This window comes from Rhinatrema bivittatum, chromosome 12, assembly GCF_901001135.1.
Source record: "Rhinatrema bivittatum chromosome 12, aRhiBiv1.1, whole genome shotgun sequence".
NCBI classification, from domain to species: domain Eukaryota; kingdom Metazoa; phylum Chordata; class Amphibia; order Gymnophiona; family Rhinatrematidae; genus Rhinatrema; species Rhinatrema bivittatum.
The window spans coordinates 49,405,594-49,422,210 of NC_042626.1; the positions used below are offsets into that span (position 1 = coordinate 49,405,594).

At 49.2% G+C, this 16,617-nt stretch overlaps 1 protein-coding gene across 9 annotated transcripts in view; it reads left to right on the forward strand.

Annotated features, from left to right (window-relative positions):
* STRADA (STE20 related adaptor alpha) overlaps window positions 1-16,617 on the forward strand; it is an 88,626-nt gene that overhangs the window by 55,034 nt on the left and 16,975 nt on the right. For 8 of the 9 annotated variants that reach the window (XM_029572173.1, XM_029572175.1, XM_029572181.1 and 5 more), the window contains 2 exons: window positions 11,118-11,222; window positions 11,481-11,716. In XM_029572173.1, the coding sequence (XP_029428033.1) occupies window positions 11,118-11,222; window positions 11,481-11,716 (341 nt within the window). The remainder of the gene's footprint in view (window positions 1-11,117; window positions 11,223-11,480; window positions 11,717-16,617) is intronic. The other variant, XM_029572174.1, reaches the window with a different exon arrangement.

The window sequence follows — 16,617 nt, forward strand, 5'->3', positions numbered from 1 at the left end:
ATTGCCATGGAAGACTCAGGAGAGGTTGGCAAAGGTGCTTGATGGACTTGGAGGAGCCAGCAATCGCGCCTCTTGTCTGTTTGTCTACAGCTGCTTCTTCAGCTGAGTAGCAGGGCTGGGGCAACACCAGTAGCCATGTTCTATCTGCAGTGGCTTCATGGAGAGCTGCTCCTCTGCAATCCTCATAGGCCAGGTGAAATTTGAGGCCTCCTTCTGGGTCTTTTGAGATCATATTAAAAAAAAAACAAAACACCTCTTCCTGACATCGATCAACTCCCTCAGAACTCATCCCACTGGTTTTTGGAAACATGGAGGAGTTAGCCATGAGGAAGGCCTGGTGTACTTTAATCTCCTGCCCTGGATTCCTGCTGTTGTGTGCCGACAGGGGGTCTACTCTCTTGCCGTTTTCAGAAACTGTACTTCTTCAGAGCTTTTGAATTCCTTTCGTGTAGGTACCTTTGCAGGATCCTCATTCCTCTGCCTTCTGCCGAAGAGGAGGTTTCCTGGCTTGGCAGCCATCTTGCAGCCTGATGGAGCAAATAATGATTACAACACATTTCTTCTAGTTGATCCCATAGGATTTCAAAGAGGCTCAGGGGTTACCTGCCAAATCATTTAGCCCTGAACATCCAGGTCAGTGATTTATTTGAATCTTCAGGCCTTGCCTTGAGGTTGTATTGTGGCAGGCATGTGGAACAGGAGGCATAAGACGTTGCCATTTACACTGCCCATGGCTCCAGGGGACTTTTCCACAGTGATGGTAGTGGTGCTGGTGGATCTGTGATGAGCAGGTATCGTAATGCACCCATTGGGTGGATTGGTTGATTTGTGCACAGTTCTCCCATGGGAGCCTAAAAGCCACCAAGAGTGGTTCAAAGATTGCGGGAATTAGGTTGTGTGGTCAACCATACCTAGCGCAATGAGCAACCGTCGCAGAACCTTGTGCATCTTCGTGTTTGAATTGATATATCTCCAGCTGAGGATATCTTCCTAAACAACACGAGGAAGATAGGGAGCCAGGTTCAGGAGTTTTGAGTGGCCAGAAATCTGATGGCCTGGGGTTCCCTTCAGACCCTAACTTCCAAGGAGACAGTTTTGATGTGCTTTCAGGGGCAAGGGCGCACAGGCACCCTTTGCAGAAGGGACTTGCTCCTCAGACTTTGCAGTGCGGCTGTTTTTTTGCGGTTTTTTTCCAATGGTAGTCACATAGAGCGTACAATGGAGGCGGGAAAGGACCATATGGACAGGGGTGTGAAAGTGGTATTCCTATCTGGAGTGTCCACAGTGTTTGACAGGCTGGGAAGAGTTCCATATGCAGGAGCAGTGATATTCAGTGGAGGCACCTGGTTCAGCAACCGACTAGAGGCTTCAGTGATCTGGTTTTTCCCTCTTTAAATTCACACCTGATGTTTGAAAAAGCGATAAGATAGAAATTGGATTGTGCCACTGCTATAACGCCTATGGTCCCCTTTGGAGGGGACTGGGAAGTTTTCTCCCTTCCTGAAACCTGGGGAAGCCTTATTCACAGTACTTGGTCATTATTACCAGTTCAGGCTTTGCCATTCAGTTCAGCTACAGCACCCAGAACTTTTCCAAAGGTCATGGTGGTGGCGGCACTTCAAAAGGAAGGCATATAATTCCATCTATATCTGGATGATTGATTAATAAGGGCAAAGCACAAGGACAAGAGGCTCGTAGGGTGGTTCAGTTGCTGCGAGATCTTGGCTAGGTAGTCCATATATCCAAGAGCAGTTTGGAACCTGCTCAGGCTCTGGAGTGTTTGGGAGCTTGGTTCAATGCAGCTCGAGGCAAGATGATTCTGCTGCAACAGTGAATTCAGAAGCTGTGGGGACAAATTCAAGCCATGCGTTCAATAGGCTGCCCTTCTGTGTGGGCGTACCTGCAGACTCTTGGTTCCTCGACGGCGATTCTGGAGCTGGTCTTGTGGGCACGGGCACAAATGTGTCTGCTGCAGAAGATGTCTCATTGGGAGGGAGGTGGGGATACTATTGGTAATTGATAATATCCATGAAACGTGTCTTGAGAATACGTATATCACTGTTCGTCATGTGCTTTGGTGATGAGGAAATGGATGCTGTTGATATATGTAAACTTGTTATTGGTTGTAAGTTATCTTTGAATAAAATATTAGTTATAAAAACAAAAAAAAGATGATTTTGTCTCAATGGAGACCTCAGTTTCATGATTACAGGTTTCAGCTGTCTTGGTGGCAGTGAAGCAAGACTTCATCTGGTGGCTGAAGAGAGAACATCTGGTCAAGGGAATGGACTTGGGTTCCCAACTAGATAGGGGGTGTCTATGGCTGCAAGTCTCCCAGGAAGGGGAACTCAATTCCAGAAGTTGGTGGTACAAGGTCAGTGGTCTCCTGAGGAATAGTTGATCTATCAGTTGACTGCAGGCTCGAGCAATCTGGTTGGCATTTCTGAAGTTTGCGGACCGTTTAATAGGGAGAGCGGTGAGAGTGATGTCCAACAATGTCACAACGGTGGCTTTACATAAATCATTAGGGAGGAATTCTTGAGTCAGGTTTTCGCTGGAAACAAATCTGCTTCTGCCTTGGGCAGAACGGCATCTTCAAGCATTATCAGCATCTCATATTGCGGGCATCAACAATGTTCAGGCAGCCTGTGTTGGACTTGATGGCAAACAGCAGGAATGTGAAAGTCCATTACTTTTACAGTCGCAGACAGGATCGCAGGCAACCAGTGTTGACATGCTAGTACAATCGTGGCCACAGGACGGAGTATTATACATGTTTTCTCCATGGTCAATGATAGAAAGAGTACTGCAGGGGGATAGCTCGTCTCACAGGCTTGGTTCTTCTGGTGCTCCGGATTGTCCTCCGAAGCATTGGTACATGGATTTTCTGCGGTTGTAGGAAGACGTTACTGATGTGTCTGGTGTCTTCAGACTGGCCGCGGAGACCGTGATATGCAGACCTTCAGCGTCTGATCAATGATATGCCATTGTGGATACTGTTTTGCAGGGATCTGCTGAGATCAGGTTCATTCTTCATGAGAATCCAGATCAGTTTTGTCTTGAGGTTTGGCTCTTGAGAAGGCTAGACTGTTGATACAAAGTTATTGCATGGTAGTGGTGAGCATTATGTTGCAGACTCAAAACTTTTCTACATCATTGGCATACAAGCGTGTATGGAGGTATTTTGAGTATTAGTGTCTGGTATGACAGTGTGTTCTCTCTAGGGCGGCGGTTCCCTTGATTCTGAAATTTATGCAGGAAGGTTTAGTATGGCAGCCTTGGCCTGTTACAGAGGTCAGTACAAGGAAGAATTCTTTCTTTGCTTCCAGATGTGTCCAGATTTTTGAAGGGTGTTTCGCATATTCAGCCACCTTACTGCTTTAGGATCTAAATCTGATGCTAACCTTTTTGGGCAGGTCCCACATTCCGTCCTTGTCGGCAGCTCCCTCTCAGTTTCTTAACTGAAGAAACTGTGGTCTTAGTTGCTATTTGTTCAGCTCAGGGGATTTCAAAATTGCAAGATCTCTCTTGTCAGTAATCCTTTCTGGAGATTATTCCAGCTAGGGTACAAATTAGAACTGTCCTTTCCTTCTTGCACAAAGTTGTATCAGATTTTTGTTTGAATCTGTGTCGTTGCTGTCCTTGGATAGGATGAGAATGAATTTCAGAGGGTATGGCCCTTGGATGTGAGAAGACATCTATTGCTCTATCTTAAGGTTACTGAGCTCTTTCTAAGAACAGATCGGCTCTTTGTGCTACATGGGGGGAGCGAAAAAGAGAGAGGCTGCTTCTTATACCACAGTGCCCTATTGGTTTAAAGAGATTGTTACGGCAACATATGTGGATAAGCCATTGGCCAGACAAATTAGAGATTATTCGACCAGAGCACAGGCAGTGTCTTGGCAGGAATTACAGTTGCTATTTCCATCAGAGATCTGTAGAACAGTGACATGGTCTTCATTGCATACCTTCTCTGGGCATTATCGCTTGGATGTTAGGGTTCAGGAAGATGCATCTTTTGCCAGAGTGGTGTTGCAGGGAGAGCAGGCAGCAGCCCACCCAAGAAGGAGGTAGCTTTGGTACATCCCACTTGTGTGGACTGGCCTACCTGGATGCAGAGGAAGGTGAAATTACTAGTTACCTGATGATAATTTCCTTTCCTCTAGGGCAGGCAGACCAGTCCACACTCCCACCCTGGGCTGCCTATACTGCGTTGTATATTACTATACTGTATGGCACTGTCTTTGTCCTTCTCATGTACATTTTCATAGCATATATTCAAAGGCCGATGAGAATTTCTGGGTTGCTGTAGGATCTGGTAGGTGTGTGCCTTCTTTTCTGTCATGTTCAATATATTTCCTTCTCTTTTGGAGTCCGATGGTTTCTTTCGTCACTGGAAGTGATTTAAAAAAAACCCAAAACCCGGGGGCGCTGTTGGCAGCCGATGCAAGCGGTCGCATAACGAGTGAGCTCCGACCCCCCGATCCTTATAACCCATTAAATTGCTTCTTTAGCCTCGCTTCTCACGCACAGGTTCCCAGCAAGGACGCTAGGACTTGATTCGGCAGCTTGTACAATGGCCACGAAGCGGAAAACCACAGATTTGAAACAGTTTTCCTATGGGAAGGTTCCCCCTGAGCCGGGACAAGATGGCGACGATTCCTCGCATCCCCCTATGGAGGAGGCCTCGGCTAGCGAAACATCGGCAGGGGCTTTGGAGTCTTCTGACAGCCAGCTTCTCTCGGCACTGCTTACTAGAGACGAAGCTCGGCAGTGGTTTATCGAGCTCCGGGCTGATTTAAAGCAGCATAAGTCTGAGCTCATGGCAACCATGGCTGATCTCCGAGGAGACCTCGTGGCACTGGGAACGCGCGTGGACGAGAACGAAGGCCGTCTTGACCGACATGGGGATGCGATTAACCACATTACTACTCGGCAGACTACGACTACCACAGAACTCCAAATGCTGCAAGCTAAAGTTGAAGATCTCGAGAATCGGGGTCGTCGAAACAACTTGCGCATTAGAGGGGTACCGGACACCCCTGAATTCAACGATGCCTCGGAGGTCGCTACACAGATTTGCTTACATCTGCTATCACGGAGCCCAGACCAGGATCCTGCATCTGCCACTCCTGTGCCGGGGATTAGCTTCGAGCGGGCGCATAGAGCACTGGGTCCACGGCGCGACCAAAGACCGCGCGACATTGTGATATGCTTCACCAGTTACCCAATGAAGGAAAGGGTGTATGCCGAGGCGCGCCGGCTGACCGAGATTACCTGGAAAAATTTAAAACTTGCTATCTTTCAAGACTTATCGGCTCTTACACTGAAGAAGCGGTTTGATCTCAAGGAAGTAACAGCGACGCTACGCGGGAGGGATATCCGTTATAAATGGACTTACCCATTCGGCTTATCTTTTCAGGCCCAGGGGATTAATTATCGTATTACCAATTTGGAGGAAGCAGCGGAGGCCTTCGGAAAGGCGAACATCCCGATCTCCTTTCAGCATTCTAAAATGGCGCCTGCTGAGCAGCCACTCGATACTGCACCTAGATGGCAACGAGCGGGAAAAGGAGGCAGACGTCTAAGGAGGCAGTCAGAAACTCGCCGCTCCCCGGCGCAGGACTTGGGGTGAGGCGCTAATCCAATTCAGTGGCCTTTTCAGCGGCAATTTACAACTTTTATTGCATACATTGAGGTTATCAATGGTTTACCGAGTTGACTGTATGACCGGTTGAAGCGACTGCTGTATAGCGGGTAATATGCCTTACAGGGAGGGAGTGGGGGCTAGCATTTGTTTCTGCAGCGGAGCTTGCAGCGTGGGTTCAAAGTTTTTTTTTTACTATTCAGGTTACAGTATTGCTACGGGATCGGGGGGGGGGAGGAGGGGGAGCTTCTCGGGGGAATGTATCTGCTTTGCGGAGGCTGTAACGGTCTCCTAGGAGAGGAGTATCCCATACAGAGCGCTAGGGATACTGTAGGAATGAAGGGGGCAAGGCCTGGTTATTTGGGGCATATTTTTTTCAGATGTACATTTTTTTGCCAGCATGGGAAGTACTTGCACGGTAGGAAGGAGGATGCGAGTAAGGGAGGCGATGGGGGCCAGGGATGGTTGGGTGCATACTGGGGAATTTTGCAAGGATTCTCGGGGGTATTGAGTGGCCCTATTGGGCACTCCATGACACTTAATGGCGGCTAAACTTATTTCCTTAAACGTTAAAGGGTTAAATACACCTAGGAAGCGACAGATCCTCAAGAGGGAACTACAGAGGCAACAGCCTGCAATAGTTTTCCTTCAGGAAACACACGTCCGCAAACATCATGAAAGGCTTTTGATTTTCCCCAACTATTCCTCCTCAGTCTGGGCTGCCAGTTCTAAGGCTCACAAGTATGCTGGGGTGGGTATTCTTATTTCTTCGGCCTTAGTGCATGAAGTGATTTCCCACGTGTGTGATCCCTTAGGGAGATATGTGTTGGTGAAACTTAGACTGGGTAAACAGACACTCACGTTGCTCAATGTTTATTTCCCGAACTCCCAGCAGTCCTCCTTTGTGCATGTGTTGAATGACCTCCTGCGGATTCATGCAGAGGGTGACTTGATTCTGGGTGGGGACTTCAATTTCGTGCAGGACCCCATGGTAGATTCTAGTTCAGGGAAGATCTCCGCAGGCCCAGTTAGGCGCCAGTGGCATACCTTCCTGGCGGACTGGGGATTGGTGGATATTTGGCGGGTGAGGCATCCGCACTCCCGCTCCTATACTTATTATTCACGCCCGCACGATACTTACACCAGGATTGATTGTTTTTTCCTGTCCTCTACATTTCAGCACACTGTTCAGAAAGTAGATATTGACAGCATCACATGGTCCGATCATGCATTGATTTGGCTGACATGCTCCCTTGGCGCTCAGGACAGGGGATATCGTCACTGGCGACTTAATGATAGCCTTTTGAGGGATCCACAATTTGCTAGTCAAGTGGAGAAGCAGTTACAGACATATTTTCAGGAGAATCAGACTGGAGACGTGTCCCCCCTAACGGTCTGGGAGTGCTCTAAGGTGGTGATACGGGGCACGTTTATTGCTAGGGCGGCCCACTGCAACCGGGAGCGGGAGAAGCAGCGGGTTGCATGGCTAACGGAGTTAGCCCTTTTGACCCAATCACATAGTCATACTAAATCAGAACTGACGTATCAGAAGATACTGTGGGTTAAGGACAAGATTCGGGCTTTAGAGGATTCGGCTATTAGTCACCAACTTATGCTTGCGAGGCAGCAGTTCTTCGAAGGCGGGAACAAGGCGGGCCGGTATTTGGCTAGGCAGTTACGGGTCGCTCAGGCCAAAACGGTGGTTGCCAAAATTCATGATGAGAAGGGGGATATGGTTACAGCATCTGATGGCATTCGTGCCTCCTTTACTGCCTTTTATTCTAAGCTGTATGCCATGGATGGGTCCATCACGGCGGGAGCCATAGATGAGTACCTGCAATCGGTTAGGCTACCGGGGCTTCTTTCTAGCCAGAGGGATTTCTTAGATAAACCTATTGAGATAGATGAGGTCCTTTCTGCTATTAAAAAACTTAAACCCGGTAAGGCTCCAGGCCTCGACGGCTATACCGGGACTTACTACCGCAAATACGCGGCACAATTGGCGGGACCTTTGACTGCGGCTTTTAACTCCTTGGAAGGGGGGGCCTCTTTTACCCCAGATGCTAATACAGCAGGCATCACAGTGCTGGCGAAACCAGGTCGTGATCCTACTCGATGTAGCTCCTATCGCCCAATATCCTTAATCAATATTGACTTGAAAATCTTGGCTAGGATCCTCGCTGCCAGACTTAATGGGATATTACCAGGGATCATTCATAGTGACCAGGTGGGATTCGTTCCGGGCAGAATGGCAGCGGACAACGTGCGGAGAATTATTGACATCATAGATCTAGTACATAGGGACAACACTCCAGCGGTTCTGGTCGCCCTAGACGCGGAGAAAGCCTTCGATCTCGTACACTGGGAGTTTTTATTCCGAGTGTTGGGTGCTATGGGCTTTGGGGAGGCTTACCTTAAGTGGTTGCGGAAGCTATACGAGAAACCACTTGCCCGAGTGAAGGCGAATGGGGGATATGGGGTGCCCTTTGCCATACAGAGGGGGACAAGACAAGGTTGCCCGCTGTCACCATTATTATTTGCCCTGTTTCTGGAGCCTTTTGCCTTGCGCATCAGGGCGGCCACAAATATTGCAGGCATCTCCCGAGGTAATATGCAGTTTAAAATTTCTTTATTTGCTGACGATGTCCTGTTTACTCTCACCGACCCTGACGCCTCACTTCCGGGTGTTATGGAGGAATTGGGCAAGTTTATGGCAGTTTCTGGCATGAAAGTCAACTACGAGAAGTCCGAAATTTTGAATTTAACATTATCGCCTGAGGAGGTTGGCGTGTTAATACGCTTATTTCCTTTCAAGTGGGCCACTACATCTATCAAATACTTGGGGGTTCGCCTGGGGTCTCACACGAAACATTTGTATGACCTAAATTATGGTCCCCTTACTACCTCCATCACGAGTGACCTGGACAGGTGGGAGAAGAATACTCATTCTTGGCTCGGTTGGATGGCCATTTTAAAAATGAACGTATTACCTCGCTTCCTTTATTTTTTCACCACTATCCCCATACACATTTCAACTAAACAGCTCAAACAATGGCAGCAAATTATGTGTAAGTTCGTCTGGCGGAAACAGCCCCCCAGGGTATCTCGAGCTCTGTTATATCAACCTAGGTCCAGAGGGGGGATGCAAATGCCAAATCTCTCCTGGTACTACTGTACTGCGCAGCTGCGTGCATTGGTGACTCTTCATAGTACACATGATCCTCCTCAGTGGGTGAAGCTCGAACAAGCTCTATTGGGTACCATGCCAATTTCAGCGCTGCCTTGGCAACCCTGCTCCACTTGGTCTTCAGTAGTAATGATGCCCTTTGCTTTAGCTACCACAATGAGGGTCTGGAAGCAATGGAGGCCGGCAATGGTGGGGAATGAGCCCTTCTCTTTAATGTCTCACTTGTTTACAAGTATTATGGGGCCTGGTGCTGAGTCCGCTGGCCTGATTGCACGGTGGACGGGGGCTGGTATTTACAAACTGGCTCATGTTATACAGCAGGGGATCCTCCTCACCAGGGACCAGCTGGGCGCGCAACATCCCAGTACTAAACCAGACTTTCTTTTTTACGCTAAGCTCCACTATTTTATTCATAAGGACATGCGAAGGGGTACCTTACGGGGCACGGGCACACTGTTTGAAACTTTCTGTTCCCATGCCTCGTCTATTCGGGGCATCATTTCCAAAATTTATGCTCTTATTAATGGAAAGCGATGTGGACTCCCAACGTTTCGCTCTCATTGGGAATCAGATTTCCACAGGGTTCTTGAAGATGAGGATTGGGACATGATATATATTATGGCTCACAAATGCTCTTTTTCTGCGGGCCTGCAGGAAAACTGCTATAAACTGTTATACAGATGGCATTATTCCCCTGAACGGTTACACAGATTTATTCCAACCATCACGGATCAGTGCTGGAGGGGCTGTGGGGTGGTTGGAACTTACTATCATGTTTGGTGGACCTGCCCAAAGGTCGCCGTGACCTGGCAGGAAGTGTTCGCATGGTTATCTCTCATCTTACGTACGCCCGTAGAGCCTGAACCCTGGCATACTTTGTTGGGTCTTCCCATGCCAGATTGCAATAAGGACACATACAAATTCATGTTGCAGGTATTTCTTGCGACTAGGGCGGAAATAGCTCTACATTGGAAACAGGCTCTGGCTCCCTCGATGGCCGGAATACTCCAATGCCTACACTCTTATTATCAATTGAGCAGGCTTACCGCAACCCATCATAATCGCTTGCCTGCCTTTTATAGGTCTTGGGACCCATACCAGCAATGGCTTGATAAGCAAGCTTCAGCCTCTAATGTGTAACCCACTTTCTTTAACGGTGACCCAGCAGATTTCTGCATGCTCTATGTGGCACTTGTTCTCTTTGTTAGGATTAGCCTCGATGCCTGTAGTTCACATGCTCTGGGTGCAGTCTATTTCTTTGGTGTAATATGTTTCAGTCTCTGTTAGCTTTAAGTATAGGCGTAACAGAAGTTCAGTATCCCTTTGCCCCATATGTTCTCCCAGGTATTTATTCATATTTATGCCTATATCGCCTTGAATGTCTCATATGCTTCTGTACTATTCTAAATGAGATTATTACTTCCATATGCACGTCTGATTATTCCATTCATTATTATCTGTTATTACTGCTTACAGATACCTACAAATACCAGGTTGTTGGGGGGGTGGGGGAGGGAGGGGTAGTGGATCACGTTGTTAGGGGTTATAAATGTTTGGTAGAATACCATTTGTGTTAGCTTATCATTCACATTACTATGTTATATGTTCATACTCATGATATCATGTATTGAATCTGATAGTTGTGTTTTTGTATTATCGTGTTTATTTTCTGAGTTCTGCCAATAAAAATAGATTACAAACAAAAAAAAAAAAAAACCCAAAACCCAATAATTTATTGGGGGAGAAAATATATAGTGTTGAAGTTCACGTATTATCCAGTTGTCCACAGTTGGCTTTTACAGGAATACTGGCAGGCTGATGTCAGTGCAGTGCTACATGAGAGTGATGTCAGCGAGCCAGTGATCTCAGTCTCCATCTACTGGCTGGAGTGCATAACCCATTTTGTGGACTGGCCTGCCAAATTATCAGTTAAATAGTAATTTTACCTTCTTGGTAATGGTTATCCTTAATACTGGTTGAGTAATCCTCCATGACAATAAGCGTATGACCTTTTGTCAGTATATTATACTATAAATTAATAAGGCGTTTCTACATATTATCATCTACATCACAGAAAGGACAAGTCAGCAAATACCAGAGCACTCAGTTTAAACCCAAAGGCTTGTTTAGAGACACTTTTGTTTAATATTGACCCTAAAAAAACTTTCAAAAAAATTTTTTTAACAAACCCGCTGGATTTTTAATCTAACTACCGTACATTTGCATATTTTTAATGCCAATTTGACCAAAGTGATTTTTTTTCCCACCTTTTCTTGACTGCAGAATCTGCAGGGGTACGATGCCAAATCGGACATTTACAGTGTGGGAATAACTGCCTGTGAGCTGGCAAATGGACACGTCCCATTTAAGGACATGCCTGCCACCCAGGTGAGGCTCTACCCCTGCTCCAAAGGGTTTGGTTTTTTTTTATAAGGAATTGCTCTGTCTACTGGGGATAGGAGTTGTTCCAAAGATTATTCTTGGAGTATGTTTTTCATTCTGTGGTTTCTCTCTGCAAGCTTTCTGAATACTGTAAAACTGTTTCTTTCTTCAGGAATTTTTATTCTTGGGTGGTAAGTGAAGACACACCCTGAAATATTTAATGCTGCACTGGATTTTTTTTTTTTTTGATCTGTTGTGCTGTAGATGTTGTTGGAGAAGCTGAATGGTACTGTTCCCTGCCTGCTGGATACCACCACTATCCCAGCCGAGGAGCTGACCATGAAAACATCTCGCTCTGGCCCCGATTCCGGAATCACTGAGAGCATGGCAGCTTGCAATGCACGGGCAGCCAATGGGGAGAAGCACCCCTACAATCGCACCTTCTCTCACCATTTCCACAGTTTTGCAGAGCAGTGCCTGCAAAGGAACCCAGCCCTGAGGTACCACAGCCGTACTACAAGATCCTGAAATGTACATGCTGGACTTGGGTAGATATCAAATCATACCACCCAACAAAACATAAGAGAAGCTGAAGCTGGGGGATAAGGGTTAAGATGTCTCTCGACATCCTGAGGGATTTTTGTAAATCCTTCTGATGTTATGATAGTAACACTAGTTTGGGCAAAATTATGTATGATAGATAGATAATTCTTTAAATGTTGAACAGAAGTCGCAGGTGGAACTGAGACCTGCACTTTGTAATCTGTAGCAGCTAGTGAAAACTTTGGAAAATGTGGCATCTGGTTTGTATTAGGAGTGTTATAAGGTACAAAAGCATCCCGTCTTTCTCCTCCTGTACTGGCTGAGGGCTCTTAACCTTGCTGAGACTGAGATCTTGGCTTTCCTTGCCAACAGAACATCTAACTTTCCACCCAGATGTGCTTGCATCACTGATCATCTTGCTTCCCTGAGCAGTTATAAAACCCTGTGCCAAATGTTATTTCAGTAATCGGGAAAAGCTTATCTCAGATAAATATCAAAAGCTTTCTCCTAGGACAAGCAGGATGGTAGTCCTCACGTATGGGTGACATCATCCGATGGAGCCCAGCACGGAAAAATGTTGTCAAAGTTTCTAGAAGTTTTGACCTGCGAGGTCCCCCATTCACTCTTTTTCCAAGGTGCAATTGCCTTGCAGTTCGTGCAGCTCTTGCCTTTTTCTTGTTTTACTCGACAAGTATCGGGTTTTTTCCTGGGTTCTTCCTCATTGGGTCCCTTTTCGCGGTCTGTTCCTCCTCTGGTTAGTATGTTTTGTTACTTTTTTCCAACTTGCAGTCTATTCCCGACTGTTCAGTGCGCGGTGGCTGCCAGGCATCAACCACATGCTGAGGTTTTTGTGCATGGTGTCGACCGATTTTTGGCGGTGCCCGCAGACTGTCCATCACAAATCATCATGAGGTCTGTATCCTCTGCCTGGGGGCCTCACACGGTGTCCATGGGTGTCTTCTGTGTGACTAGATGACTCCCAAAGGCCATCAGGCACATCTCGATAAGATGGAAAACCTTTTCAGGGCACCCAAGTCTGCTCCTTCTATTCCTGCTTTGGATCCTTTGACTCCAGGAGGTCTCAGGGAGCCTCTCGACACGCTTCCCCTCATATCCCTCTCCCTGGTCCTTCGAAGGATCACGGGGACAGTGAGAGAACCTTGATGATCTCACCACTCTCCTGCACTTTCGGGATCCTGTGCTTCCTCGACACCGGGGAAAGACCGGTCTGAGCACCGAGGGAGATCATGTAAGCATCGTCACTGGCCGCCGTCTGCACACGGCTCCGGTTCCAGTGCGGCGCCAGCTGCCGCCGAAGTGACACCGGCCATCGGAGGCCCCATTCTCCGGTGTCCCCAGTAGTCCTAGGCGATCCCCCACCGATAGTGCCAGGCACCGCGCCTCCTCGGGGACCCAAGGAAGAGCCGGTGACGCCTCATCCCCCTCTCTCAGTCCTGGCCACACTGGACTTTCAAGAGGAGTTGGACCGCAGGCTACAATCCACGGTGCTCAAGGTGCTTCAGAGCATTGAGTTGCCGGTGCCATTGGTCCCAAAACCGGTGCCCAATCCCCCGCCGTCGGTTTTAGTACTCCTGCTAGAGTATCTGGATGGCCTTTTAGGCATTCTGCCAACGCAACCGGTGCCCGAGGGATCCTCGATCTCTCAACGGAATGATCCTGGTCTTCGGGTCCTCCAAGGAAGAAGAGGCAGGCAATGCCGTGGTTCCAAGACTACGATTTCCTGAGCCTGTGTCGGGCCCATCCGGTATTCCGCAGCCAGTCCCCTCAATGCCAGGGGAATCGTCAATGCCCACAGTTCTTGTGCAGCGTCCAAGGCCATCGAAGCCCAGGGCTGATGCCACTCATGAGCCTCGCCCGCATCACGCGGGCCCTAGTGAGGAAGGGCCTTACGACCCTTGGGGAAATGATTCTATGGAGTCGTCCTCTGAATGTTCAGACAACCCCCCACTCGGAGCCCTCCCCGCTGGAAGAACGGCATCGATCACCCCCTGATGACCTGTCCTTCGCGAGGTTTGTAAGGGCCATGGCTGAAGCCATCCCCTTCGATACTCACGGAGGAGGATGCACGACACAAAATGCTGGAACTGCTCCAGTTTGTCGACGCTCCACAGGAAATCGTGGCGATTCCCATCCACAATATCTTCAAAGACCTCCCCCTCCACATGTGGGAGCACCCCATTTCTATCTCCCCATCAACAGAAAGGCTGATGCCACCTATTTGGTGCAGCAGGCCGTGGGGTTTGAGAAGTGGCACCTCCTCCACCAGTCTGTGGTCAGGGAGTCCACCTTGAAGAAGGCCCGGCGATCCCGCATCCATGCCTCTGTCCCTCCCGGGTGAGAGCACAGAGAGCTTGACGCCTTGGGCAGGAAGGTCTTCCATGGCGCTATGCTGGTAGCCCGCATCGCTGCCTATCAGCTGTACATGACTCATTACAACCGCAACCTCTGGAAGTAGGGCCAGGACTTTGCAGAGGGCCTGCCCCAACAACAGCAGGAGGCCCTCTCGGCCATTGTTCTACTGAGTCTAGATGCTGGCAAACATTAAGTGTGTTTTACCTATGATGTCTTTGAGACAGCGGCCTGCGTAGCCATGGAGGGCATCGGCACCCGAAGGATGGCATGGCTTAGAGCCAGAGGTCCAGGATTGGCTAGCCAACCTCCCTTGCATAGGTGAAAACCTCTTTGGGACAAAGTCCGGGATGCAGTAGCACAACTGAAGGATCATCACGACACCCTTCAATAGCTGTCCTCTAGCACCTCTGAAGGCCTGTCCTCGGCCAAGAAATCCTCCAGGCCGGAAGCCCTTTTACCGACAGAGAAAATATTATCCTCCAGCCTCCCGGACTCGTTCGCCACGCACCGGCTCTAGGGGCTGTCCTCACTAGCAGCAAGTGCCTAGACCCCAGCCGGTGCCCCAGCAAGCCCCGGCCACAGGCATTTGATTGACAGCAAGGGAGCGGAAGTCAGTCGACCGTACCCCTCACACCAGATCCCCCAGTAGGAGGCAGGCTTCTCGGCTTTGCCCATCGCTGGGAAGAGAACACTTCGGACCAATAGGTCCTTTCTATCATCCATCAGGGGTACCATCTCAACTTCAGCCGTCTCCCAGGGACCACTCCCCCATATCCATCATGGGGTTCATCCGCCCAGCAGGTCATACTCCAAACTGAACTCTTCTCCCTTCTCACAGCCGGTGCAGTAGAGCCAGTCCCTCGCTCCCAGCAAGGCTGAGGGTTCTATTCAAGGTATTTCCTTATTCCGAAAAGGAACGGTGGCTTGTGCCCCATCCTTGACCTCTGGGCATTGAACAAATTTCTTCTGAGAGAAAAGTTTGAGATGGTCTCTCTGGACACGCTAATTCCCTTCCTCAGAGGAAGAGACTGGCTTTGCTCCCTCGACCTCAAGGAAACTTACACTCACATAGCCATTCTCCCCGGCCACAGGAAGTACTTCCGCTTTGTGGTGAGGAAAGCTCATTACCAGTACAGGGTGCTGCTCTTCGGGTTGGCGTCTGCCCGCTGTGTTTTCACCAAATGCCTGGCAGTGGTGGCAGCCTATCTCAGAGTTGATAGATAATATATTTCCGTACCTTGACGACTGGCTGATCAAGAGCGACTCCCGGGCAGGAGCCCTAAGTGCACTGGCCCTGACGGTGAAGGCACTACAGACATTGATAACGAACCCCAACTCCCCCCAAGTCTAATTTCTGATGGCTCCCCAGCTGGACTTTATAGGGGCCAAGCAGGACACGACACAGGAAAAGGCATTTCTGCCCAGGAATCTGGGCTCTCGTCCTCGCCTCACTAGCCACCCATGTCCAGAACAGTTGACAGGTCCCCGCCCAACTTCTGCTGTGTCTGCTAGGCCACATGGCAGCTTCCGTCCATGTGATCCCCTCTCGCCCGCCTGCACATGCAGAGGCCTCAATGGACCTTGCGCTCCCAGTAGCGGCAGGCCTCCCAGGAACTCGAGACTCCCATCGCAGTTATGGTACCTCTGCAAGCATCTCTGTCTTGGTAGGAGGACCTCTCCAATTTGAAGAGGAGGATTCCCTTCCAAGCTGCTCTGCCTCAGGTGGTCCTCACTACTGATGCCTCTCCTCAGGACTGGGGAGCCCATGTGGATGGGATCCACACGCAGGGTCTCTGGACCACCAGCAAAGCCCACTGTCAAATAAACTTCCTGGAGCTTCGGACGATCCAGTACGCCTTGTGGGCATTCAGAGAACAGTTGTCGCAAAAGGATGTCCTGATCCGGATGGACAACCAGGTAGCAATGTTGTATATCAACAAGCAGGGAGGCACGGGCTCGTTCCTCCTCTGCCACAAGGCAGTGGAAGTGTGGAGCTGGGCCCTTTCACAGGGGATGTCTCTCCAAGCGACATATATACCGGGTCATCTCGATGTGCTGGTGGACCACTTAAGCCGCTCCTTCCAGCCACATGAGTGTCCCTCAGCCAAACTATTTTGCTGGTGGGGTATGCCAGATGTGGACCTCTTCGCCTCCTCTCACAACCACAAGGTGAGCAGGTTCTGCTCCCTAGTGCTAGGGGGCGGCGTCCAGCTTGTGATGCCTTCTCCCTCCACTAGGGGAGAGGCTTGCTATATGCGTACCCCCCTCTACCGCTCCTCTTGAGGACACTGCTGAAGCTTCAGCAGGATAGAAGGACCATGATCCTCGTGCTCCCCTCTTGGCCTCGATAAGATTGGTTCCCATTTCTGCAGAACCTGTCTGTGCGGGCACCCATTCAACTGGGAACGGCACCCGATCTCATTTCGCAGAATCAGGGTGCCCTGCACCATCTGAACCTCCGTGCATTGGCTCTGATGGCTTGGAT